A 26553-nucleotide genomic window follows, 5' to 3' on the forward strand; every position below is an offset into this window, starting at 1 on the left:
AAGGAAACTGGGGCTTAGAGAAGTTGCTTGTCCAAGGTCTGGAGCTATGCATCAAACCCAGGTCTTACTGGCTTAGCAAATATTTGGGGGGTTTTAGTGTCAGTGACTTAGAAGTATAATGTGACCCAAGACAAGGGAGCTCAGATCAGCTCACGGCTTAGTGTGGAGACACTTAAAGAGAGGGGCTATGACCCCAGTATGGACAAAGGGCTCTTAGGACCCAGGAAAAGGAGTGACTGGTCTTGCCTGGGAGGGCTAGGGAGAGATTAGGGAGGAGACAAGATCTGAACCAGGACTTGATGGATGAGTAGGCTTTCAGGATTTGGGAGATGACAGCTAAGTGTGGGAGTGCTAGCAGAGGGAATAAAGGCACAGAGGGGTGATAGCACAGTCACTCATTCAGTCCCTTGACAAATATTTATTGCATACCTGCTCTGTATCAGGAATTGTGCCAGACTGTGTAATGTTACAGTAGAGACCAAGACAGGCTCCTGAAACTCGCAGTCTAGGGGGGAAGGCTGACAGTAAACAAACAAGGTAATTTCAGGCAATAAGAAGTGCTGTGTAGACAATAAAATAGGGTGTGGTATTAGACTGTAATAGGGCAGAAAGTTTCTTTAGGTTCTGGTGCTTCACACATGGAGAGGTAACCTTTAGGGTGAGTCCTGAATGATGGGGAGGAGTAAATCATGTGAATATCAGGTAGCAGAATATTCCAGGCAGAACAGCAAGTAGAAAACCCCTGCGATTGAAATGAGCGTGGCAAGTCTGAGGAATATAGGTTAGTGGTGTGGAGCTATGTGGAGAAAAGGGTGCGGTAAGAAGTGAGACTAAAAAATTGGATGTCATTTGATCATAAAGGGCCATAGAGGAGCCTGGACTTTTTTCTAGATGGATAATTTTTAAGCAGATGAGTGATATGGTCAGATCTTGATTTAGGAAGTAAATTCTGGTCACATTTTGGGATAGTGATTGATAAGAGGAGAACTAAGGATAAAGATTGAAGGCAGGAGAAGGGGATGACAGAGGTTGAGATGGTTGGATGGCATCACCAGCTCAATGGACATGAGTTTCAGCGAGCTCCGGGAGATGATGAAAGATAGGGAAGCCTGGTGTGCTGCAGTCCATGGGGTCGCAAAGAGCCGGGCACGACTGAACAATGACAGTGGGTAGAGCACTGAGTTAGGGACTGTTCAAGTAGCCCAGAGCCGGGAAGATGAAGGCCCTATCAGAGCAGTGGCTGTAGGAGTGAAGGGGATGGGATGGAGTTAATGAAATTTGCAAGTTAAAGTTGCTAGGGCTTGGTCTTTGTGGATGTAAGAACCCCACAGAGCCTATATTTTCGCAAGTTTGGTCATGTGATATTGCAGCCAGTCAATATAAGGAGCACAGGAGTTGGTTTCGTGATAAAAATAATGTGTTTTGTTTGGGACACAGTGAGGTGGAAGAGCTCTAGAGTGAAGATGTTCAGTAGATAGGTGAAAATACAGCTTTGTAAGTCAGAGTTGAATAGGACTGTACAGCTTCAGAGTGGATGAACTTCTTCATTTCAGTTTAGTTCAGTAAACATGGACAATGAGAAAAGGAAGAGAATTGAGGCCTGGAAAAAACCAACATTGTATATAGTAAGAGATCAAGAAATAGCAGTTAGAGAGATAGCTATAAAACTGGGAAGAGACAGGGTGGTAAAAGCTACAAGAAGAGAGTTTCAAGCTAAAGAGTGAGTGCCTCAGGCAGCCCAGTTTAGAATGAGGCCTCTGAACCATCTCTTGCACTTACGACATGGTTGTGGACTTTCTGGATAGAAGAGAAACTGTGAGCTGAGTAAATAGGAAAGCAAGTGTGAACTGACTTTTTCAGAGGGTTTAACAATGAATGAAAGGAAGGTGAGAACTCATCAGTGAGCATGCTAAGAGAAAAAAGATTTCTTAAGATAGGGATTCTGATTTATAGATTGGGGGAGGATTTGATGGTAAAAGAATTAGAGATACATACAGAAATGGATATATTGTCATATAGGAAGGTAGAAAGAGGCCAGTGGAGGGGTGCCTCCCTGTCTTAAGTCAGAAAGAAAGTACTACATGTGCAACCATGCCCACTCGTGTCCAACTCTTTGTGACCCCATGGACTGCAGCCCACAAGGCTCCTTTGTCCATGGAACTGTACAGGCAAAAATACTGGAGTGGGTTGCCATTTCCTACCCCAGGGGATCTTCCTGGTCCAGGGATTGGACCCCGGTCTCTAATGTCTCTTGCACTGGCAGGCGGATTCTTTACCACTGAGCCACCTGGGAAGCCCCTAAAGCACTGGGGGTTGAATGCAGTGATTAGAAGTTAAAGAGTCAGGAAGTGTAAGTGTTCATGCATGATGGCCTTTATTTTCTAAGCTAGAGGTCAGTTCTTAAACCGCAAGGCTGGAGGGTGATGTTGTTGTTTAGGGGGTTGAAGGGTAGGGTTGAGGTTTGGAGTGGTGTGGAGAATGAGAGTGGCTGCGTTAGTGGAGGGCACACTGAGCTCTGTCAGAAGGCTTGGCTGTGACTTCTCATTGCTTACCAGCTGACTGTGATCACGGGCAAGTCAGCGTGTCTCAGTTTTCTTTTCCATTGGGCCAAGTTATCAGGTTAGACATAGACAGATTTTTTAGACTGTGCTCTCTAGAAGGGAAAGAAGAATCCACTGAACTGAAATGGAACATTTCAAAACCACTGAATTATATTCTAAGGTCCTTTTCAGCAGTAACATTCTACTTAGATGTTGTAGAAATAAATTAGTTATTCCTAAATCTCACACATCTCACTTTAAATGAGTAAGCTGTTATAATTGCAGGGTGTGTTCATATTAATCAGTGGTTTTCAGATTTTGTTCCCCTGAGCTGCCTCTCATTCTGTGGGGTATCTCAGTGGCTGCTAAGGGATCTAGGGGCTGGTCCATGGCAAGGCTTCAAGACTCCAAGCCCCAGCCCACTAGTTGTATATTTTGAATACTGAGGATCTACAAAGGCTTTTATGTTTTAAAAATAGATTTCTCCAGTATAAATCATTCTAGCCTTTTGGCTTGTTTGTTGCAGATTTCTAGCTGACCAGTATCTCCAATACCTTAGGGTACAACCTCAGGATTAACATCTCACAGATCTCTGTAGTAAGGTTTGTTGTTGTTGTTTAGTTACGAAGTCATCACCGACTCTTTTGTGACCCCATAGAAGTTCTCTTAGTGAGGTTTATAGAAATGGAAAACTCAATACTTGTTCATTTGATTTACAACAATGATTTGCCACAAAATAATGACTGAAATTTCAACTTCCAAGCAATAATTCCCTTATCCAAAGACCTCTATATTTTAATATCAGAGGAATAATCGATAAAATTGGATATTCGGCTACGTTTGGCAGGTATCTGAAACATGGCATTATATTGCAAGTGAATTTGTTGGCCAAAGTGGAGAGGTTTTTTGTTTTTGTTTTTTCCCTTCACTTTGACTTGAAAATAATCTGTTGTGGAGGGAAAGCTTATGGGAATGGTTGAGAGGAAAGTGATATATGGTCTCCAGAACAAGGATTTTAAGTGTGGCCTTGATGAGAAACATTTGAAAAGACACATTTCGAAATCCTATTGTGCTCCCCTAAGCTGTTCTAACTCTTGACAAAGGTGCAGCTTTGCATTTCATGTTCTGAAGAGCTCGAAAGGCAAATCTGCCGCTGTCCCTTCCAACACACACACAGAAGCTAGACATAGACCCTCCTAGGATTTCCAGTTTACTCTGGACCAGTCCTTCTCCTAACCTTGGAGAGCAGTGAGGAGAGAGTATTCAGTGACGGCACGTGTGAGAAGTGTAAACAGAACTTGTGTTGGGCCCTAATCCTCACTGACGTAATTTTGGCTAGTATGTCAGAAGGCTGAGCAGCTGAAGTAACCAAAAGCTCTCCTGAAGGAAAACAGATCTGCCGCAGTTCACAGCTGAAGTGAAAGTCACCAGTGGTTGCTCTGATACTTCTGTCTGCTAAAGGCTGGCTTGGTCAGATTCCCTTGTTGCCTGCCTCAGGCCCCAGCGGAAGTCAGCGGGGCTCTTCAGTGTTGTCGCTGAGGTGCTCTGTACTGAATGGACACGTGTCTCTTTCCCACCGAACATCTGGGCTTGTCCAAGCCCGTCAGTGCCTCTGCGCCAGACTCTGTTGGATCTCACTCATTTGTTCTGGGCTCCAGCCACTCCCGTCTTGCAGTTGAGAAAAAAGCCTGACCTTAAAATTCGGTCTCAAAATTTCCTTCGTAAGATTTATCTCTTTGCTGCTTTGGAGGCTTTTGCACACCCAGAATCAGTTGCCATAACAAAAGCTATCCTTTTGTAGTAACTGATAAGTATGTTTTTAAGGGCCCATGGCGCTAGTGGTAAAGAACCCGCCTGCCAGTGCGTGGTACATGAGAGACACAGGTTGGATCCCTGGGTCAGGAAGACCCCCTGGAGGAGGGCATGGGAACCCACTCCAGTATTCTTGTCTGGAGAATCCCATGAACAGAGGAGCCTGGCGGGCTACAGCCCATGGGGTCACATGGAGTCGGACATGACAAAAGTGACACGTAAGCACAAAGGCAGAAAACCCTCTCTGTATCAATACAAAGGTTCTTATGGAAATTCAGTACTTTCCTGTCCATTTCCTCAAGAAAGTTGTTTAAAAGTTCAAAGAGATCAGATTTAAGAGTAGAAAAGATGAATTTCTTTTCTTGTTTGATTTTTTTTTTTTCCCCATGTGGTCATAATGAGAAAATAAGTAGAATTCTTCATCTCTCATTCTTTAAATAGAAAAAGCAGAAATCTCATGTGCTGGGTAGAAGGAATCTTTATTCAGTGACTGTATGATGGGCTCCATTTTTTGTAGCCATCCTAATAGAAGGATCCTCAAAGGCCACATTGAGAAAGGCAAGCACGCATTTGGTTGGTGCACCATTCTGTCCCATAACGGTGTGTTGTTTTGGATTTCTGTAGCAAAGTGCAGGCCCGAATAGCATTCTCTGCCTATCTCCAGCATGTTCAAATCCGCCTGATGAAAGACAGTGGAGGTCAATCGTTCAGTGCCAGCTGGGCTGCCAAAGAGGATGAACAGATGGTGAGGTTCTTCTTGTTGGAACCTTTTTACTTTCCCCTTTTTTCTTTCTCTCTATTCCTTCCCTCTCTTTCTCCCTTACCTCCCTCCTTCTTTATTCCTTTCTTTCTTTGTTCCCTATATTAAGGTACAGAACAGTATACTTCTGGAGAAGGAATCCTTCCACAGTGTAGCTGATAGATTTCTCTTACTTTACTGTGAATTAAATCTTGAATCTGGAGCAATATGTGTTGAGGTGTCAGTTTTCTTCATTCTGAAAATGGAAACTGACTCCTCGTTAGACGTCAGGCCCATGCAAAGCCCTAGAAGAGGATAACAATTTTCAGGGTCCTTTCCCAAGCAGCTTCATATTGTATTAACTCTTTAAGATAGGCACTGTCATCCCCATTTTGCAGATGAGGAAACAAAGACCTCGAGAATGGGGGCCTGCCTGTTGTCCTGTAGCTCGTATGTGCTGAACCTGGGACTTACACTCAGCTGTTACAGTTGTGCATGATTTCCTTTTGCGCTGTTCCCATGGATCGGAAGGCATTTGATTTCTACCCTAAGGGGTGGAGTTACCTCTTTCAAAGTCAACACTTTATCACGGGCCCTCTGAGAATGTACCATCCTCCAGTTTAACATTTTTTTTCTTTACTAGTTGTTACTTTATAAAATTCTTAGATTACTGAAAACAAACTTGTGTAATAATTTTTACTGTATATTACTCATTTGAACCTGCCTAAAATTTAATATTCTAGCAAGGTTTTCCTTTATGGATCAGAATGACAGCCTCAAGCTCTTTGGAAAGGTCAGTGCTTATAGAAGAAGCCACAGCCATTCTTTACTTTTTTACCATAGAGACCTGTCACTGAAAGGAGAGGGAGCTCTCAGTCTGAGAAAGCTGGCTCCTTTGGCCCAGCTCATGGTGATCCTACTGTAATTTTCAGTTCTCCACATATTAGAGGCATAGAGTATGCCTGACTTATTATAAAAACATGATGGATATCCCAGAAAACAACTCGTGAATTTAAAGTAGCCAATGCAACCCAGAGATAAAACCTTGTGTGTTGTGAATAATTTTTCAACCATCAGTGGAAAATGTTAGCTCTACTCTTTCCAAGTGGAAAATTGAAACTGCCTTTTTGAGAGTCAGTTTGTCTGCTCCACTGTGAAAAAATAATGTTTTAATGTTGCAGCTTAAACCACCCTATAGTAAAGACTGCAGAGTGGAGCTATGAAATCCAACCCTCTGGTAATGAGACTATTTCTTTATGTTGGAGTAAATTGGCACCAAAGAACAATGAACCAAAATCAAATTCAAGAAGAAAAGAAAAATAGCTCAGAAGAGAATAACCATTGGAGCTGCTGGCTTAGAATTCACACAGGATTTCAGTGGGGCTTTTAATAGGAATATTTAGGATCATCACTGCAGAACTTAGTAGCAATTCTGTGCATTCCCAAATGCAACTCTTTCTAGACAGCAAAACCTTACCCATTACCTGGTAATTGTGACAGTGGTCTTGTTTATGAGGAAGGTAGATGTAGAATTGCCTTCTCTGATCCAAGTCTAATGATCTGATTGATATTCAGATTTCAAAATCCTTTGCGCCATCTCTAATGAGATTTATCTCTTCTACCCCTTAATGACTTTTCACTGTGCTCTCCTTGCCAACGCACAACTCTAAAAGCACCCTTATTCTTGGGGAAGAAAAAATAAATAAATAAAAGGTTATCGCCTTTCAAGCTTAGTAACAATTCTTTCTGTTTGTCACTACACGTTTTAAATCAGGAGTTTCTCCTCTTCACGTTTATTCTTCATTATCCATTCATTTCTTAACCTCTTTGTTCCATTCCCTTTACGGTGCTGAAAGCAGCTGTGGTCCTTTCTCAGTTCAGCCTCTCGGAAGCTTGTGACATGGGTGCCTTCCTGCCTTGGCTTCCGTGACACTGTTTCTCCTGGATTTCTGCCTGCGTTTCTGATATTTCTGTCATGGTCTGTTGTTGTTGGTTGTTTGTTTTCTGATTCTTCCTCCTCTTCCCTATCTCAAAGTGTCAATATTTCTGTATTCTTTCTCTCCCTTCGCATCTTTGATGACTTCCTGTGCTTCCACGGTTTTAGTTTCTGCTACCTCTGTCTTTTCCTAAGCACTTTCTCTGATCACCCTATTAGAAGTGATAACTGCAGTTTGGATTATTGTAGTACTATGTATATGTGAATTGTGGTACTTTTACAGCTATTACTTTATTATGTAGTTATTTACATACAGACTTGATTTTTATTTTCTCATTGTCAGCTTATTAAGGGAAGATGCTACATTTGTTTTGTTTTGTTTTATTCTTGTCTGGCTGTATTCTTGTTATACCTAATATGTTTGCTCTGGGTCTTATTTGTTGAAGAGTACAGTATGCCTCCTCTTAGCTCTCTATTGTATAATCCCCTTGTAGCTTGTCTTTTGTTGCTTAGCACAATCTCTTCTTTTTCTCCCCAATGACTCTCTGATTTATAGGAGCTAGTGGTTCGTTTCCTCAAGCGAGCATCAAGTAACCTCCAGCACTCACTGAGGATGGTATTACCCAGTCGGAGACTGGCACTTCTGGAACGCAGAAGAATCCTGGCCCACCAGCTGGGTGACTTTATCTCCGTGTACAACAAGGTAGGTGGTTCATCCGTTAGTCCTGTGCTTTGGATCACCACCACTGTCAGAAACAGGCTAGAAGCCTCTGTCCAGCTGGGTGAAGAGGATCTTTTTCCCTTCTAATGTCATCGTGTGCTGTGTATGACAGTTACGGGGAGTTGGACCTCACTCCTTAACCCAGCTCATCTGAAAAGCTACTTATTACTTGTGAAGGCCCAGAGGCCGTGGTTCACTCTCATCCGGAAGCATATTCCTTTTGAGTGCTGTTGTATCTGAGATGAATCCTGGGCTGTGTGAATTTGCATTGTCATTACTGTGCCTGGAGACAGTGGTGAACTGACTATAAGAGAGCAATTTGAACTATGGATTTAATGTAATGTTTCCTGAGAGAGTTATACTTTGTTCTCTAGAACATTTTAGATAGTGACTTCCTTTTACAACCAAGCCCAGAAAATTGACTATTTAGTGAGACTAGTTTGCAAAGCACCTTTTGTCCAAGGGTCTTAGAATACTTTGGAAATGTCATTTTGGAGTGGGAGGAGCTGGGAGTGTGCTCATTTTTCAGAGAAGAAATCTGAGTCCTGGACATTTAAATAGCTTTTGTAGAATGTGTGGAATGGTCAATGCAAGATCAACACAACAAATCCATAGCTGCATAGCTACTCTAGCTCTGTTGAGAATTTTGTCTTATGTAAGTGAAGAATTTATACAATTTGGATGCTGCTATAGAAGTGTCTTGCAAGTCTGAGCTTTCCTTCTCCTAATTGTAACAAAATACAGTGTCTCTATTGTCATACTTCAAGTGTGACCACAGACATCACCAAGGTCTTTTTTTTTCACAGGGCTACCTGAGTATATAAGTAAAAACATGATAAAAATTTATGTTTATTCTGCAACTCTGAGTTGGAACCTTTACAATGTTTCATGAAATGATGGCAGAAAATAATATACCAAATTTATAGGTGGCCAAAGGACATTGAAGAAGTGGATGTCTTTTCTATAAAGACAAATTAACCCAATGATAATGAAACCAGATGATGAAGTATGTGTTTATCAAGAGTCAGTTTTATCTTGTTTTTCTTTGGGATTGGGGACTGGATAGGAAACAGAACAAATGGCTGACAAGAAATCAAAGAAGAAACTTGAGGAAGAAGAGGAAGATGGGGTGAATTCAGAAAATTTTCAGGATTTCATCAGACAAGCAAGGTAGAAGACATTCTTCACTAATAAACTAGTACCTTATTCTCTCTTCCACACTGCCCCATTGAATTCCCAATATTCTCTTGTTTCTAACATAGATGTGAGTACGATCACTTATAAGAAGAGAAAAAGGGTTTCATAGTCTTTGTGTCTCCATATCTCAGCCAATTATTGGCAGTTGTCATGGTTTCAGTTATCACAACACTGCTGCTGGGCATCTGGGCTATATCTCTAGACAGCCTCCAAAGTACACAGCACTTAGAGTGCTGAGGGAGCACTTTGGAAGTTTGAAGTTAGAGGCTTCTAGTGTTTACTGGATCTGAATTTATTCCTGGCCTACTGATGCAGTGGAGATGACCACATTTTGCCTACGTTGAGTGGGTTGAGGAGTTGGCAGTTTTTCAGTACTATGAGGGTTATGCCTAATTTATATAAAATAAAACAAGTCCTTCATGCTTAAGGTTAGCCTTTAGGGATTGAAAATATCAACATTCAGCTCTCTATCTTAATACAAATTAGCCAGGCCACTTTGTCCATTTTCAGTGTGTTTGCAAAGGAAGAAGTAATAAAGGCATTTAATTTTTAATTTTATAAGACTTGTCCTGGAGGGCTTTTTTCGTAAGTAGAGGACTGTACAAAACCACTAAAATAAAGCATAAAACATTTGTAAATCTGCCTTAGTTAATCTTCAGTCATCAAAGTCCCAGTAGGGAGAAAAGCAGTAGAAAATCAACTCTTTGTTGATTTGTGACGTGAAGTCAGGTGGTGATTTATCAACCACCAACATAGTGTGATCTGTGTGTAAAACTCTGTACGTACCTAATTATAGCCCCAGGATCATGTGCTTAAACATACAACAAACAAATACATCATATTATAGGAGTTCATAATTGTGTAATGTTATTTTGTTGACATTCTTAGGTCTTGAGGAATATGGTTGATAAAGCAAGTATAGAAACAAAGCAAGAAATAGTTTCTTACCTCAACATTATGAAAATAGAAAAGAAAAAAAGGCTGGATTATATTCAGAAAATGGCTCTACTTTTAAAGTTAAACCATTAATTTCTAGTTCTTCCTAGAGATCTTCAAAATCTCTGAAATATAAAACGAGAAACTAAAAAGCAACCTTTTAAGAGGTGAAGACTGTTTCCCCTACCAGGCCTGTTTGTCTGCTAAAAATTAATTATATATGCTGTTAACCAATGATATAGACTTGGAGATAAAATATTTTAGAACATATTTACTACTGATTGTGGATTGTGGTGATTGTTGGAAATAGGCAGTAGCGTCAGTTCTTTTATTACATTTGAGGTGGGACCTGGATACCTGTGTGTGTCAGCGTTGGCAAATTCAGTTTACCCGCAGGAGTCAGGCAGGAAAACATACATTAGAAAGTGAGCAGAGGGTAAGACAGGAGGTATGGAGCAGTTGATATTTTGGCCCGCCTCAATCTTCCGCTTTTCTGGGAAGGGCCAAATAAAACACACTGACAGGCAGAGGCACTCATCTGTGTGCACCCTCAGCTTGAGATCTTTATGGTTTCTCGAGTTGCTTTCTGGTGGCTCTTTGCTGCTTTGGAGACCTTGGAGTTTACCCTGAGATTCATAGAAGCAGTTTCTGGGATTGTCACTGCAGTGTATTCTGAAGCTGGGATATAGGTTCTTTGTAATGATGCAGGAGTATTTTGCTTATTTGAAGGTCGCTTATCTGGAACATTGACAGGCTCTGTGAAAAAAATGCAAAAGGCCATTGAGAAGCTGCTACAGGTGTTAAAAAACCCAGACATCATATGTTTACTGCAAGAATTCTAGTAAACAGGCCCTCTTCTATTTCCTTATGCTTTTCATTTTGTGGGTGTTCATAAAAAATGCATATAATTTCTATATTTGAAGTTACCTAGAGACTGTTTCAATCTGTATTGTATAGATGGTAAGGAAATCTTCCCTGGATACCCTAGTGAATCTCCTTATTTATGACAAAGTGACTCCTTTAGTGAATATACTCCAATTATCTAGAAGTGGTAGGTGGACAAACTGTCAAGGACCACATAATAAATATTTCAGACTTAGTGAACTCCATGTGGTCTTTATAGCATATTCTTCTTTAAAAATTGATAAACCATTCTTAGCTGGGAGCCATGCAGGAACAGACTGCTGATCAGTTGTGGCCCACAGGCAGTTCCTGGTTGACCCCTGATTCAGAACATGGCTGTCTGGTAGAACTTTCTGTATTGTAGCTACTGACTACTTGAAATGTGGCTATGTAACCAAGGAAATGGATCTTTCATTTTAATTCATTTAAATCTAAATAGTCACATATGACTAGTGGCTACCATATTGGACAGTGCAGATCTAGAAAATTCACTGTGGAATAAATAAAACCTTGCTGTGCTTTAAAATTTTCTGACTACTTCATTTATTTTCCTTTTTCACTATCTATTAATAGGGAGTTTTCAGCTTGTGCTTTTCATTTCCCCATTCTTCAGCTTACTCCATTTCCATAATAAAGTCTGGCGGAAGGATTTTCCAGAACAGCTTCCTGTTCTGACCATGCTTTTCTCCCCATTTCAGTGAGGCTGAACTGGAGGAGGTGTTGACTTTTTATACCCAAAAAAACAAGTCTGCGAGTGTCTTCCTGGGGACGCACTCAAAAAGTTCCAAAAACAGCAACAGTTTTTCTGATAGCGGGGCAAAGGGTGGTAAGTATGTTGGTTAATTAATATAAGAACAAGTGAAAAAGTGAGATGTGCGGAGGAGAACCAAAAATAATATGTTGCCTAAGCACTAATAGACTCCACGGTGGTGAAATTTTGTAGTTGTGGGGGTGGGAGAATGAGGAAGCCTTATATTTTTGTCCTAAAAATGGAAGAGGGCTATGTTGAAATTTTTCCCCCCATGAAAATTAACAGTAGAGAGTAGTTTTCAAGACAAACTAATAACAGCTAACATTTTGTGAGAACTCATGTTACTGTCTGTTGGAGATGATCTTATTTTTTTTACTTGCAAAAACCATATGGAGTAGGTGCTATTATAAAACTTCTCTACAGATGAGGAAACAGAGCTGAAAGAGGTGGAGTAACTTGCTCAGGGGTGCCCAGCACTGTCCAGCCGAGCAGGAATCTGAACTTTAGTCTTCCTGACTCAAAGCTTATGCTCTTAATCTCTGTTCTTCTGCTTCTCCTGATGATTACTTCTCACTCTCGTTAAGTTTTTTTTTGCTTCCTCCAGTTTATCACCATTTGCCTTTGAGGTATGAGAATTCTCTGTTGTGCGGGATTATTCCCACATACCTGGTGGGATGTCTCATATCCTTAGTAACAAGGCCTAAATGCTGCTGTCTTCCTTCAGTCATTGTGATAACCCAGTGTTCCCACACATTTCAAAAATTTCTCACTTTTGGGGAACTCCAGGATTGGGGATTTTGAAACTGACGTGGACCAAACTATCCAGCCCATGTCATATGATCAAAAAAAAAAAAAAAAAAAGCAGCAACACTCAGTTGTAAACAAAGCTTGTGCTTCAAGTATAAGATTCATTTAAAATCTAGATGGAAGCATAGGACACAGATAACCAATATACTAATTTTATAGTATGCTAACCGCTAGACTCAGAGATGTAGACTTCTTCGCTACTCTTAAGGTTATAGCCTAATGTGGAAAGAGCCCAAGACAATTGATCATCTAAAATGTAGGGTACGTTTTCCTGAGGAAGCAGTGTTAATGTTTTCAAAACTGATTAGCTGCAGAGGCTAGTCTACAAAAGCCTGTCTAGTTCACTGTATAATTGAAGTATTAGCAAAAATCCTTCTGAGTCCACCCTCTTTGAGCTTTCCTAAATCTAAGTTCTAAAGCTAATTTATTCATCTTTTCATTCATTCCTTTTACATATTTTTAAATCGGCACCTGTTAAGTGTCAGACATTATGATAATAGTAGTTGCTAGAGAGAACAGGGACCGGGACCAACACAGTTCTTGGCTTTATAATATTTATTGTCTGCTTGATGAAGTTGTATGAGTAAATTCAGGAAGAAGGTTGATAGAATCCCTGAAAAGATCCTATAACTGTGTTGGGGAAGGGAGACGGAGGAGTTTTTGTAATGGAAGGGAACTGTGTACTAACCCAGGGAGGTGAGGTCCCACCTTGGCATTCAGAGTAACTTCTCCCCTGGCACTATTGGGGAAGCCCTGACAACAGGTGTAGCAGCACCTATTTGTACAGCTGGATCCTCAGAGATTCTGGGTTCATGTGTTAAGGACTACCTTTATATAGTACAGTAAGTCCCCTACATAACGAGTGAATTCCATTCTGAGAGTGTGTTCATAAGTCCAATTTTGTTGGTAAGTCCAACAAAGTTAGCCTAGGTTCCCAACTGAATACCATAATAGGTTTCTAATACTTTTCACACAAATAACATATAGAAAACAAACACAAAATATAAAGCATTTTTAGTCTTCTAGTGCATACCTTGAGAAAGTTCAGCACTGTACAACAGGGCTTCCTTGGTGACTCAGTGGTAAAGTTCAATGTCTGGGTCGGGAAGATCCCCTGGAATAGCAGGTGGCAAACCACTCCAGTACTCTTGCCAGGAACTCTCATGGACAGAGGAGCCTGGCGGCCTACAGTCCATGGGGTCTCGAAAGAGTTGGCCACGACTTAGCAACGAAACAACTGTACAGCAGCTGGCATACAGGGGCATGTTCGCATCTTTGAAAGTTTGCAACTTGAAGGTTTGTCTGTAGGAGACTTACTGTAACATTCATACCTAGCAATTCCAATCAAGATTAACTAACTAGACAGGCAGTAGGAAGGCCTCAATCAAGAGAACAACATTATGACATTTGATAGTATTTGTTCTTGTTTCAAACATGAGCGAACAAGTGTGTGACAGTATTGCCACTGCTGATAGTGGTGGAAAGAAGAGAATTCATATGACCTTATTCTTTCATTCGGAAAGAGGATCTGTAAAACGGCCTTTCTTAAGTGTTTGTATGAACTTGGCCCTTGAGAAAAGATTTTGGGAATATTTCTCTAAGTATATGATTAGCTCTGGCTGTTTTATTTCAAAATTCTGAAGTAGGAAAAGAAAACCTGATTTATTACAGTGGAAATTTATGTTACTAGAATGATTTTCATATTGAATATGCTGATTAATAAGCAAATTCACTCTACTTATTCAAGGAAAACTGAGATTAAGATACAGAGCTGTTGTGGTATTCGGGTGTCATCCCAACAAATACTGGGACTGTTATTTTCATCTCTTGGCAGTTCCCTGTCCATATGTATTGTGACTTCTTTGCTCCAGTGGGTACCACCAACCAGTTTGGTCTCTTAGTTCCCCAAATTTGAATTCTTGACAGAGGCATCTTACTGCCCTCGCCTTCGTGCTAAGTCGTTTCAGTTGTGTCTGACTCTTTGCAACCCTATGGACCGTAATCCGCCAGGCTCCTCTGTCCATGGGATTCTCCAGGCAAGAATACTGGAGTGGATTGCCATGCCCTCGTCCAGGAAATCTTCCAAACCCATGTCTCTTACATGGCCCGCGTTAGCAGGCGGGTTCTTTGCCACTAGCGCCACCTGGGGGAAGCCCCTTTACCGCCCTCACTTACTGTCTTTCCCAGGCGGGTCCTAGCTTGTCGGCAGTCCATGGGTCACTGCCCTGGCTTTCCATATCTTTCCCGGGTTCGGTCAGCTGGAGCTGGGCTTTGGGCTAGCTGGGCTAGTTTGGAATCATTTGCTTGCTGTCCCACTCAACAGGGATGTGGACATGGCCATCCTTGGAAAAGTGCAGTGAGAAATGCAATAGTCCTTGGCACCGATTACTAGTTGTGTTATATTCTGGAAACAAAATTATGTGTAGAGTGGTGCTCTAGTGTTTGATTAGTGACAGAACCTAAGCTCAGTACTTATTTATTCCAGATCACCCTGAAACGATGGAAGAAGTGAAGATAAAGCAGCCCAAACAGCAACAGACAACAGAAATTCACTCTGATAAATTATCTCGTGAGTGACTTCAAACCTGCATAGATTCGCTACTCTCAGATAAATCTCTTAATAGAAAAAACTCATCAGATATTAAATGATTTTAGGGCATGCAGCGTTACTCCAGAAAGCTCATTTTCTTTGTTTTCCCTTCTCTGTTAGAATTTCCTTTTATCTACCGATAACCTGTTAACATCTTTCCAAGGAATTTTTTACTTTCTTAATGTTTAAAATTCTGAGCACTTGTTTCTGGAAGGGTGAAAATCAGAGGGAGAGGAGTTAGCTCTCATTACCAGAAACTTTGTCCTGATGTCCTGACGTTTATAAAATATCCGTTCTGGTTGATGGAGGTGGTCGCAACACCAGCTTTTAACAAGGACTAGAAATGAACTATTTCTAATGCCAAATTGTCTCAGTGGGCAAAATTCATTAAGTTCATGATGAATGCTCATTAAAATTTGTATTTTTCATAGTATCTGTTTCATGCTAAGGTTAGTTTGATGTTTAAAAATGTTCATGTTTACATATAGAGACTATGTGTTAGTTTTTCCTAACATGATCTGTTTTTGTTTGTTTGTTTTTATTTTAATAGGATTTACCACTTCAGCAGAAAAAGAGGCTAAATTAATCTATACCAATTCTTCTACTTCTTTCTCTGGTCCTGCTGCTACCCTTCTGCAGAAAATTCCCAACACCCACTTGTCATCTATTGTTACCACCCCTGACCTCTCACCAGGGCCAGGCCACCATTCTCTATCCCAGATCCCTCCAGCTATCCCCAGCATGCCTCACCAGCCAGCAGTTTTACTGAGCACAGTCCCTGACAGTGCTTCTCTCTCCATGCATCCTGGGACACAGAACGTACCAAGCCCCGCTGGCCTGCCACGCTGTCGATCAGGCAGTTACACCATTGGCCCCTTTTCCTCTTTCCAAAGTGCTGCACACATCTATAGCCAGAAACTGTCTCGTCCCTCTTCAGCAAAGGCAGGTGAGTGAGAAAATGAAAGGGAGTCCACAATGTCAGCTCCTCCCCAGCCCCAATGAAAAAAGAATGTCATCTCTTCCCTTTGCTTTTTCTTTTGAAAGATAAAGGGACGCAGGCTGTGACTAAGGAAAAGTCTTGCATTTGGTCCAGTGACATTCATTCACTGATAAGACAATGCAGTGCTTTCTTTCAGGTGCTGAAGATAAAGAGATGAATAAAATAGGGCTTCTATTTGCTGGGAGCTTACAGTGTGGTCAAGAGATAATTGTGATATCTGTCTTTTTGTTGTTGAGTTGTAAGTGTTCTTTATATATTCTGGGCACAAGTCCCTTGCCAGATACTTGATTTAGAAGTATTTTCTCTCATTCTGTTGTTTGTCATTTCATTTTCTTGATGCACAGAAGTTTTTAATCTTGATGAAATCTAATTTATTTTTTCTTTTGTTGCTTGTGCATTTGATACCATATCTGGAAAACTGTTGCCTAACCCAAGGTCACAAAGATGTCTGTTTTTTCTAAGAATTTTATAGTTTAGGTCTTTTATCCATTTTGATAGATTTTTTTATATGTTGTGGCATAAAGGTCTTAACATCATTCTTTTGCATGTGAATATTTAGTTGTCCCAGCACCATTGGTTGAAAGAGTATTATTTCCCTGTTGAATTGTCATGGCACTCTTGTGAAAAATGATTTAATCTCAAATGTAAGCGTTTACTTCTGGAATTTCAGTTCTGCTCCACTGATCTATGTATCTGTACTTATGCCAGTACCCTGTTGTCTTCATTACTGTGGCATTAGAAATAGCCAATATATATTTCTATTTTCCTTTATTTAAATTAATTTTTATTGGAATATAGTTGCTTTACAATGTTGCATTAGTTTCTGCTGTGCGGCAAAGTGAATCAGTCATATATATACATATATCCACTCTTTTTTAGATTCCGTTCTACTGTAGGTCATCACAGAGCATTAGGTAGAGTTTCCTGTGCCGTACAATAGGTTCTAGTTATTTATCTGTTTTATTCATAGTAGTGTGTATATGTCAATCCCAATCTCCCAGTTTATCCCATTCCCTCTTTCCCCCTTTGGTGTCCAAACATTTCTTCTCCACATCTGTTTCCCTGTTTCTGTTTTTCAAATAAGATCATCTATACTGTTTTTCTAGATTCCACATATATGTGTTAATATATGACATATATTTGTTTTTCTCTTTCTGACTTAACTTCACCCTGTATGACAATCTCTAGGTCCATCCACATCTCTACAAATGACCCAGTTTTGTTCTTCTTTATGCCTGAGTAATATTCCATTTGTATATTTGTACCACATCGTCTTTATCCATTCCTCTGTTGGTAGAGATTTAAGTTGCTTCCATGTCCTGAATAAATAGCCAGCATATATTTCTTAGTTGGTATCTGATTTCAAATGAAATGGATATTATAATGTGAAATTTGAATCAGAGGTACTAAATGGTCTATTTTAATGTCACAAATATAAATATGTACAAATATGTGTATTTCTGCTAATTCTGAGTGATTATTCTTATGACTTAATCTTCTAAAATGAATATAATAATACTCAATTATGTTCTGATTTAAATTTTCTCTCCTGTGTGAAAAAAATTCAGTAAGGTCAGTGCCTCCAATACCTTGTGTTATCATCAGAACTTCTTTTTTAAACCTTTCTTTTTCATACATTTCCCAGAGAATGGTAAGGAACAAAAGAAGCTAGTCAGTTTGAAAATATTTCCTAATTTCCATTGTGATTTTTCTTGACCCATGGATTGTTTTTATTGTTTAATTTTCACATAGTTGGCATTTTCTGTTTTTTTGTAATTTCCTTTTAGCTTATTTCCACTATGGTCAGAAACCATACTCTGAATGGCTTAAACAGTATTGGACAATAATATATAGATAATAATATCTAGTTGACTACAATAATAACCTATACGTGATTGGAGTCAAATTTTTCTGTGCTGATTGAATACTTTGGGAATGAGGTTAAGATATTATTTAGACTTTTTCATGATATATATGCTGTATCATGTTTCAGGGGTCACCACTGAAAAAATTAAAATATGAACACTTAAAACATTTGGGAAGAGAAATGAATTGGGCCTGGGGAAACACCTATAGACATAGAAGCACAGAAAACACAAAGCTTAGAAAATGCAAGAAATGGAAGCTTAAAGATGGTAAACCGAGTCCTAATATATGAAGAATCACATGAATATAAATGGACTGAACTTGTTAGTGTCAGATTGATTTTTTTTTTTATCCAACTATATGTTGTTTAGCTAAAAAAGACACTTGTAAAAATAAGGACGTCGAATGGTTGAAAGTAAAAGAATGAAGAAAGAAATGCCCAAAAGTCTAAGTTTAAATAATATCTTAACCTCATTCCCAAACTGTATTCATCATTTCAGTAGATGCATAAAAAGAATTTGGTAAAATTCTGTACTCATTCATGATAATAATTCTCAGAATACCAACCAGAAAAAAGTGATATAGCTATATATTAATATATACTAAGTTTACTTAGTGTGAAAGTGACGTTGTTCACTCTTGTCTGACTCTTTGCGACCCCATGAACTATACCGTCCATGGAATTCTCCAGACCAGAATACTGGAGTGGGTAGCCTTTCCCTTCTCCAGGGGATCTTCCCAACCCAGGGATCGAACCCAGGTCTCCTGCATTGCAGTCAGATTCCTCATCAGGTGAGCCACAAGGGAAGCCCTAACTTAGCATATATTAACTTATATTAGGCTTTAAGAGGTAAAATTTTCTTCCCAGATACAGAGAGTAATTACATAAAATAGAAAGTTTGGTTCAACAGAAAGATAATAGTTCTAACTGCACCTGACAAAATAACCTCCAAATAGTAAAACAAAAATTGATACACCTACATGAGGAATCTGTAAATCCACTATGTTAGTGGGAGATTTCCAATGATTTCTATTACTAATAGATAAAGACATTTTCTAAATCAGCAAAGAGAGGTTTGAAGATATCGTAATAGAAATAAAAGTTTTAGAGTTGAAAGATAATGAAAAAACTTCCATATTTAAATGTGTGGAGGGCAATGAAAAACAGTATTTGGAGGGACATTTACTGCCTTAAATACTTATATTTGAAAAGAAGGAAGGCTAAATGTCTGATCTCAGATGTTATAAAAACAGCAATATTATAAATCTAAATAAAGGAGAAAGAGAAAAGATGTCTTAAAGAGCAAAGACGAAAGTAAAAATGACAGATTTCAAAAATAGAGAAAATATCAAAGCCAAAAGTTCTTTGAAAAGCCTAAGGTGGTGGAGCAACCTTTGGTGAGATTGATCAGGACGAGAGAGAAGACATGGATAAATGATATGAAGAATGAAAAGCACACAGAAAATACAAATTAGCTTAGGTGAAAAAAATGTTAGAATACTGTTAACCACTGTGTTCCAATAAAATTGAAAATCTACACAAAATAAGTAAAATTGGCTCAAGAAGACAAAGAAAGCCTGAATGATATTGTAACTATTAACATAACTTATACAATAAATTTCACAAAGAAAACTTGAGCCCCAGGTGATTTTATAGATGAATGTTGACAGCCTTTCAAGGAAGTGATAGTTCCAATCTTAAACTTGTCATAGAGCATGGAAAAGAAATAATAATCCTTAAATCATTCTGTATGGCTAGTTTAATCTTGATAATAAAACCAGTTATGAACAGTATCAGGGAAATTACAGACTAGAATCGTTTATGAACACAAATGCAAAAATTCTAATCAAAATATGAGCCAGCCGCATCCAGCAACAAATGAAAAAGATAAGATCCCATGAACAAGTTTATCCAGGGAATACTAGAGGGTTTAAAACAGTAGAAAATCTATAAATATCATTTGTCACATCAACAGATTAAAGGAGAAAAACTGTATTCATCATTTTAGTAAATGCAGAAAAAGAATTTGGTAAAATTCTATACTCATTCATGATAATAACTCTCAACATACTAGGAAGAGAAGGACATCCTCATTAAAAAGGGTATCCATCAAAATCTCACCATAGACGTTAATGTAAATGGGGAGATACTGAAAGCATTCCCTTTAAGAGAAAGAAGAGGATGCCTACTAGCTTTGCTTCTATTCAGTGTTTTACTGGAGGTCAGGATCCAGCATAACAAGACAAGAAATTAAAAATATAAGCATCAAACAATAGGAATTAAAATTTACTTATTTATTTACAAATAATATGTTATCTACATAGAAAACTGCAAATAAGCTATAGATGCATTAGAAATAATTATTTTAGCAGTATATATGTCTATAAGATCAATATTAAAAATCTATTAGCAACAAAGAATTAGAAAACTTGTTTTATATTGTGGTAAGACATACATATTGTCATACATGTGGTCAAGAAGCAACAGTTAGAACTGGATCTGGAACAATGGACTGGTTCCAAATTGGGAAAGGACAGTATACTGTCACCTTGCTTATTTAATTATATGCAGAGTATATCATGCAAAATGCTGGGCTGGATGAAGCACAAGCTGGAATCAGGATTGCTGGGAGAAATATCAATAACTTCAGATATGCAGATGATACCACACTAATGGCAAAAAGCAAAGAGAAACTAAATGCCTCTTAGTGAAGGTGAAAGAGGAGAGTGAAAAAGCTGGCTTAAAACTCAACATTCAAAAAACTAAGATCATGGCATCCAGTCCCATCACTTCATGCCAGATAGATGGGGAAACAGTGAAAACAATGAGAGACTTTATTTTCTTGGGTTCCACTGCAGCCATGAAATTAAAAGATGCTTTTTCCTTGGAAGAAAAACTTTGAGAAACCTAGACAGCATATTAAAAAGCAGAGACATTACTTTGTCCACAAAGGTCTGTCTAGTGAAGGCTATGGTTTTTCCAGTAGTCATGTATGGATGTGAGATGGACCATAAAGAGGGCTGAGCACTGAATGATTGATGCTTTTGAACTGTGGTGTTGGAGAAGACTCTTGAGCTTCCTTTGGATTGCAAGAAGATCCAACCAGTCAATTCTAAAGGAAATCAATCCTGATTCTTCATTGGAGGGACTGATGCTGAAGCTGAAGCTCCAATACTTTGGCCACCTGATGCAAAGAGCTGACTCTTTCGAAAAGACCCTGATGCTGAGAAAGACTGAAATCAGGAGGAGAAGGGGATGACAGAGGGCAGGATGTTTGGGTGGCATAACTGCCTCAATGGGCACGAGTTTGAGTGAGCTCCGGGGGATGGTGAAGGACAGGGTGCCTGGCGTGCTGCAGTCCATGGGGTCGCAAAGAGCTGGACGTGACGGAGCGACTGAACAACAGCAGAGACATGCATAATATGAAGTTTACCATTTTGTCTGTTTTTAAATGTACAGGGGCATTAAGTACATTCACACTGCTGTGCAACCATATGACCACGAAAATGATGTTTTTAAAAAAACATTTACATAAAGACTGTAAGCCGTCTAGGCATAAATTTAGGAAAGACTTAAAAAGAAATTTTGTAAGACTTTGTTGAGAGAGAAAATATAAATAAATATATAAATAGACTGTGCATGGATGGGAAGACTTAATATCATAAATGTTTTCATCAGATTTATCTCTGAATTCAATACGATTCCAACCAAAATCTCAACAGTTGTGTTGTCCTTGACAAGGCTCATCTAAAATGATAATGGAAAGGCAAAAGACCAAGGGTAGTGAGAACCTACTGAAGAAGGAAAAATGGTGGACGAATATCTTAATAAGAATATGAAGATAAGATCATTAAGAAAATGCAGTATTGGAAAAGGTGCAGAGGACCGGTGAAACAGGATAGAAAGTTGGAAACAATCACAGAGAGATGAAACTTTGATATATGACAGATGGAAAAGGATGCATTTTTTCAATAAATGGTGCTGGGACAACTGGTTATCCATATAGGAACAAAAGTGAAATTAGATCCCTGCCTCATACTATCCGTATAATCAGTCTCAGATGCAAACTTTAAACTCTAGAATAGATTAGACCATCTTTAATAACTTATAGTAGGAAACGAAAGTAAAAACATAAGCAAGCCTCCTTCAGAAAGAAAAACAGACAATAATGGTCTCAGAAAAGAGGTAACATGCTCAACATCATTATTAATCAGATGAATCTAAGTGAAAACTACAGTAAGATCTTCCGCCCTCTTAAAAGAAGGAAGAATGAAGATATTTGACAGTACTAAGTGTTGGAGGGGATATTGATCAGCAGGAAGGCTTGAATTTTGTTTGTGGTAGTGGAAAACATACTGTTGTGTTATCACATGAATTTGTAAATTCATATACTCTCTGACTCAACTTCTAGCCACATACTCAAGAGAAGTCCCTCTGTACATGCTCCAGGACATGTACGCAAGAGTGTTCACAACTGAACTGTTTACAATGGCAATAAGCTGGCAGGGACCAAAATAACCATCGATGAGGAAACAGAAAGATAAGTTGTAGTGTGTTTCCAAAATGGGATACCAAGTGTCATGTAAAGTTAATGAATTTCTGCTATACTGAGAAGGATAAATATTAGAAGTATGATATTAACAAAAACAAGTCCCAGGAAATTACTACAGTAAGATACCATTTTTATAGAGATCAAAACAAGCAAAATTAATTGTATTTTAGGTATGCCTACACACATAGAAATGAAGAATAAAACTATATTTTAAAAAAAGAAGGGGATGAATGATAAGGGGAGATTAAGAATGAGAAGGAACCCATAGGTTGATGCATGTTAATATGACTTAGGTGGTCAGTATGTGTTTTATAACTTCTACATCTATTGTAGATAGTATTTTATATGTGTCAAATAATATAATAAAGCAGTGTCATCAAATTGTATATATAACAATGATCATGGTTATATAAGCATTAAAAAGACAGAAAGGAAACACATAGTGGTTCCACTTTTCTGACTTTAATTTTTTTCCCAATGGGTTGTGTGACGTATCATAGAACAAATATGAACCTAGATTATTTATTAAATAATTTCTTTTTGCCAAAATTTCAGAGCTCAAAAACAATAGATTTCCCTGATATTATAGTTGAAAGAAGAAATCTGAACGAGAAATCAATTGAAATTTGGTAATATAGGATTATTATTGTTTTTCTAAATAAATTCAGTTTTGCTTTTATCCTTCTTTTCCTTTTTGAGCTTTGTAAGAAGGATTATGGGGCTTCCCAGGTGGTGCTGGTGGCAGAGAACCCGCCTACCAGTGTGAGATTCGCAGGTTCAGTCCCTGGGTTGGGAAGCTCCCCGGTGGAGGGCGTGGCAGCCCATTCCAGTATTCTCGCCTGGAGAGTCGCTTGGACAGAGGAGCCTGGCAGGCTGCAGTGTAGATGATTGGACAGTGGCCGCAGCAGACTACTGACAAGTCCTGTCACAGAACAAGAACAGCAAGAATAGCAGCAATTTTCAAGGCTGCACTTTTTTTATTCATTAATTTTAGGATCAATTATTCCCCACTACGTATGATGAAAATTCTTTTTCTGTGAAGGATTCATATTATCTAAAAGCATAGTTATGGATGCCTGTAACGATTTGGTGATAGGAAGAGATCCTCGGGTATAATAAGGGTATGCATTTACTTCTGTGAGCATTTGAAGATAGGTCCTTGCTCCTCTTGTTGTCAAAGATCCCTGGGATTCAGTGGAATATCTATTGGTTGTCATCATCCTAAGTTTTTCTAATCTTTTTTTCCTAAGCGGATGAAAGTTTTTCTCTTTAGCAGGTTCATGCCATCCAAACAAGCAGCATTCAGGAGTGGCCAGAACCCAAAAGGAGGGAGAAGATGGCTCTTCATACAGCAAACGGTACAACCCAAGTATGGTTACGGCCGAACTTCAGCGGCTGGCCGAGAAGCAGGCGGCCAGGCAGTATTCTCCATCCACTCACATCAGCCTCCTCACCCAGCAGGTATGGGCACTTTGGGGTGTCATGGAGCTTTTAACCAGTGGATAGGATTAACTCCATGGTACTCTGTCCTTCCCTGTCTTTACTAATGCCCATATGCTGATGCTTATTGAATGAATGTTAGTTGGTTTTTTGAGGTAAAGAATGTTAGCTAAAAGTGTTCAGCTTTAAAGAAAGGATTTCTGTTACAGGTATTGCAAAGTTAAGTCTGCTGCTAGCTGTGATGTAGTTATTTCGTGGACAAATAAACTCATGTTCAGTTGTAAATATACTTTTAAACTATCTTTAAAAATAATTTATTTCATTGGTAAAATTTTCCAATGAGTTCTAGTCTTATAAATCTTTTTACCAGAATGCCATAACGCTACCTTTTACTTTTTAAACTATACTACCTTTCATCTCTTGATGTCAGGATGTTTTCTGGGCACTGATTAATGAGTTATTTCAATAAGCCCTCATCCAAACCATATCATTCTCCCCATTTTTCAGATGGGGGAAACTGAGGCTAAAAGAGTGATATAATCAAGGTCATCCAGCAAGCTTGATGAATACTGGGATTTTGACTTTTATGTTGTATATATGTTGACTAGCTTACAACACAGTAAAGTTAGATGAAACTTTTAAGAACTATAGGATTCTTTTAGCCCTTCTTGCTGATTATCTCTGCGGTATTTAACTGGAAGTAGAAGCCATATTTTTTCCTTTTTCTTAATGCAAAATGGCATCAAAATCCTCCAAAGGAATTATTATAATTCAAGTCCAAAGTTACAGTTTTCTGTATCTTCATAGTGTCATATTCTTTAATTGGTGACAAGTTCTCTGTGCTGACTTCAGTCATGTCTGACTCTTTGCAACCCCATGGACTGTAGTTTGTCTGCCAGGCTCCTCTGTGCATGGGATTCCCCAGGCAAGAATCCTGGAGTCCGTTGCCGTGCTCTCCTCCAGGGGATCGAATCCACGTCTCCTATGTCTCTTGCGTTGGCAGGCAGGCTCTTTACCACTAGCATGACCTGGGAAGCCTGACAATCCTCCACTGATAATCAAATCTAGGAAAAAAGTGAAGCCATAGACTACTTCAAGTACATGCTAAAAGCAGGCAACACACTGCTCCCTGGTGGTGCCCTACTTTTCTGTGTAAAATTACGGGCCATAATTCAAGCTTTACTTCCGCCTCATCCCAGAGTGTGAGGTTGTAATGAATTTTCTTTTTCAAATCTTTCATAGTTTGAAGGGTGTAGCTAAAAAGCCTAATGTGAATTAGGAAGTGAAGAATCTTGTACAGGCAGCGTTGAGACTTGAAAGTAATTAATAGTGAGATTTTAGTGACAGAATGATGTGAAAAGAAAATAGAATGAGAAGGAATTGTGAAATGTGCAGTGGCTATGTGGAGGGAAATGACCGGTGATCCGCCACACTGTTTTCACTGGGTCACTGACTGGAGTATGTTTCTAGTTTTTAATGAGCAACGAGAAGCACTAGACCTCAGTTGTGACCTAAATCAAATCCCTTACGCTTATCCAGTGGAAGTGAGAAATAGATTGATGGGACTAGATCTGGTAGACAGAGTGCCTGATGAACTATGGACAGAGGTTTGTTACATTGTACAGGAGACAGGGAGCAAGCCCACCCCCAAGAAAAAGAAATGCAAAAAAGCAAAATGGCTGTCTGAGGAGGCCTTACGAATAGCTGTGAAAAAAAGAGAAGCGAAAGGCAAAGGAGAAAAGGAAAGATATACCCATTTGAATGCAGAATTCCAAAGAATAGCAAGGAGAGATAAGAAAGCCCTCCTCAGTGATTACTGCAAAGAAATAGAGGAAAACAATAGAATGGAAAAGACTAGAGACCTCTTCAAGAAAATTAAAGATACCAAGGGAACATTTCATGAAAGATGGGCTCAATAAAGGACAAAAACTGTATTTGGAAGGAATGATGGTAAAGCTGAAACTCCAGTACTTTGGCCATCTCATGCGAAGAGTTGACTCATTGGAAAAGACTTTGATGCTGGGAGGGATTGAGGGCAGGAGAAGAAGGGGACGACAGAGGATGAGATGGCTGAATGGCATCACTGACTGGATGGACGTGAGTCTGAGTGAACTCTGGGAGTTGGTGATGGACAGGGAGGCCTGGCGTGCTGCGATTCATGGGGTTGCAAAGAGTCGGACACGACTGAGCGACTGAACTGAACTGAACTGAACAGAAGCAAAAGATATTAAGAAGAGGTGGCAAGAATACACAGAAGAACTGTGCAAAAAAGATCCTCACTACCCAGATAATCATGATGGTGTGATCACTCACCTAGAGCCAGACATCCTGGAGTCCAAAGTCAGGTGGGCCTTAGGAAGCATCACTACGAACAAAGCTAGTGGAGGTGATGGAATTCCATTTGAGCTCTTTCAAATCCTGAAAGATGATGCTGTGAAAGTGTTGCACTCAATATGCCAGCAAATTTGGAAAACTCAGCAGTGGCCACAGGACTGGAAAAGGTCAGTTTTCATTCCAATCCCAAAGAAAGGCAATGCCAAAGAATGCTCAAACTACCACACAATTGCATTCATCTCACACATTAGTAAAGTAATGCTCAAAATTCTCCAAGCCAGTCTTCAGCAATACATGAACCATGAACTTTCAGATGTTCAAGCTGGTTTTAGAAAAGGCAGAGGAACCATAGATCAAACTGCCAACATCTACTGGATCATCGAAAAAGCAAGAGAGTTCCAGAAAAACATCTATTTCTGTTTTATTGA

At 39.2% G+C, this 26553-nt stretch overlaps 1 protein-coding gene across 50 annotated transcripts in view; it reads left to right on the forward strand.

The window, feature by feature from the left end:
* TTLL5 (tubulin tyrosine ligase like 5) overlaps positions 1 to 26553 on the forward strand; it is a 311118-nt gene that overhangs the window by 100791 nt on the left and 183774 nt on the right. For 23 of the 50 annotated variants that reach the window (XM_027972048.3, XM_060418371.1, XM_060418381.1 and 20 more), the window contains 7 exons: positions 4977 to 5097; positions 7584 to 7730; positions 8815 to 8918; positions 11483 to 11610; positions 14828 to 14911; positions 15483 to 15878; positions 23625 to 23812. In XM_027972048.3, coding sequence (XP_027827849.1) covers positions 4977 to 5097; positions 7584 to 7730; positions 8815 to 8918; positions 11483 to 11610; positions 14828 to 14911; positions 15483 to 15878; positions 23625 to 23812 — 1168 coding nt within the window. Of the gene's footprint in view, positions 1 to 4976; positions 5098 to 7583; positions 7731 to 8814; positions 8919 to 11482; positions 11611 to 14827; positions 14912 to 15482; positions 20217 to 23624; positions 23813 to 26553 lie in introns of those variants that run through there. The other 27 variants (XM_060418366.1, XM_060418372.1, XM_060418373.1 and 24 more) reach the window with 3 other exon arrangements.

The sequence above is a fragment of the Ovis aries genome, chromosome 7 (genome assembly GCF_016772045.2).
Source record: "Ovis aries strain OAR_USU_Benz2616 breed Rambouillet chromosome 7, ARS-UI_Ramb_v3.0, whole genome shotgun sequence".
NCBI lineage: Eukaryota > Metazoa > Chordata > Mammalia > Artiodactyla > Bovidae > Ovis > Ovis aries.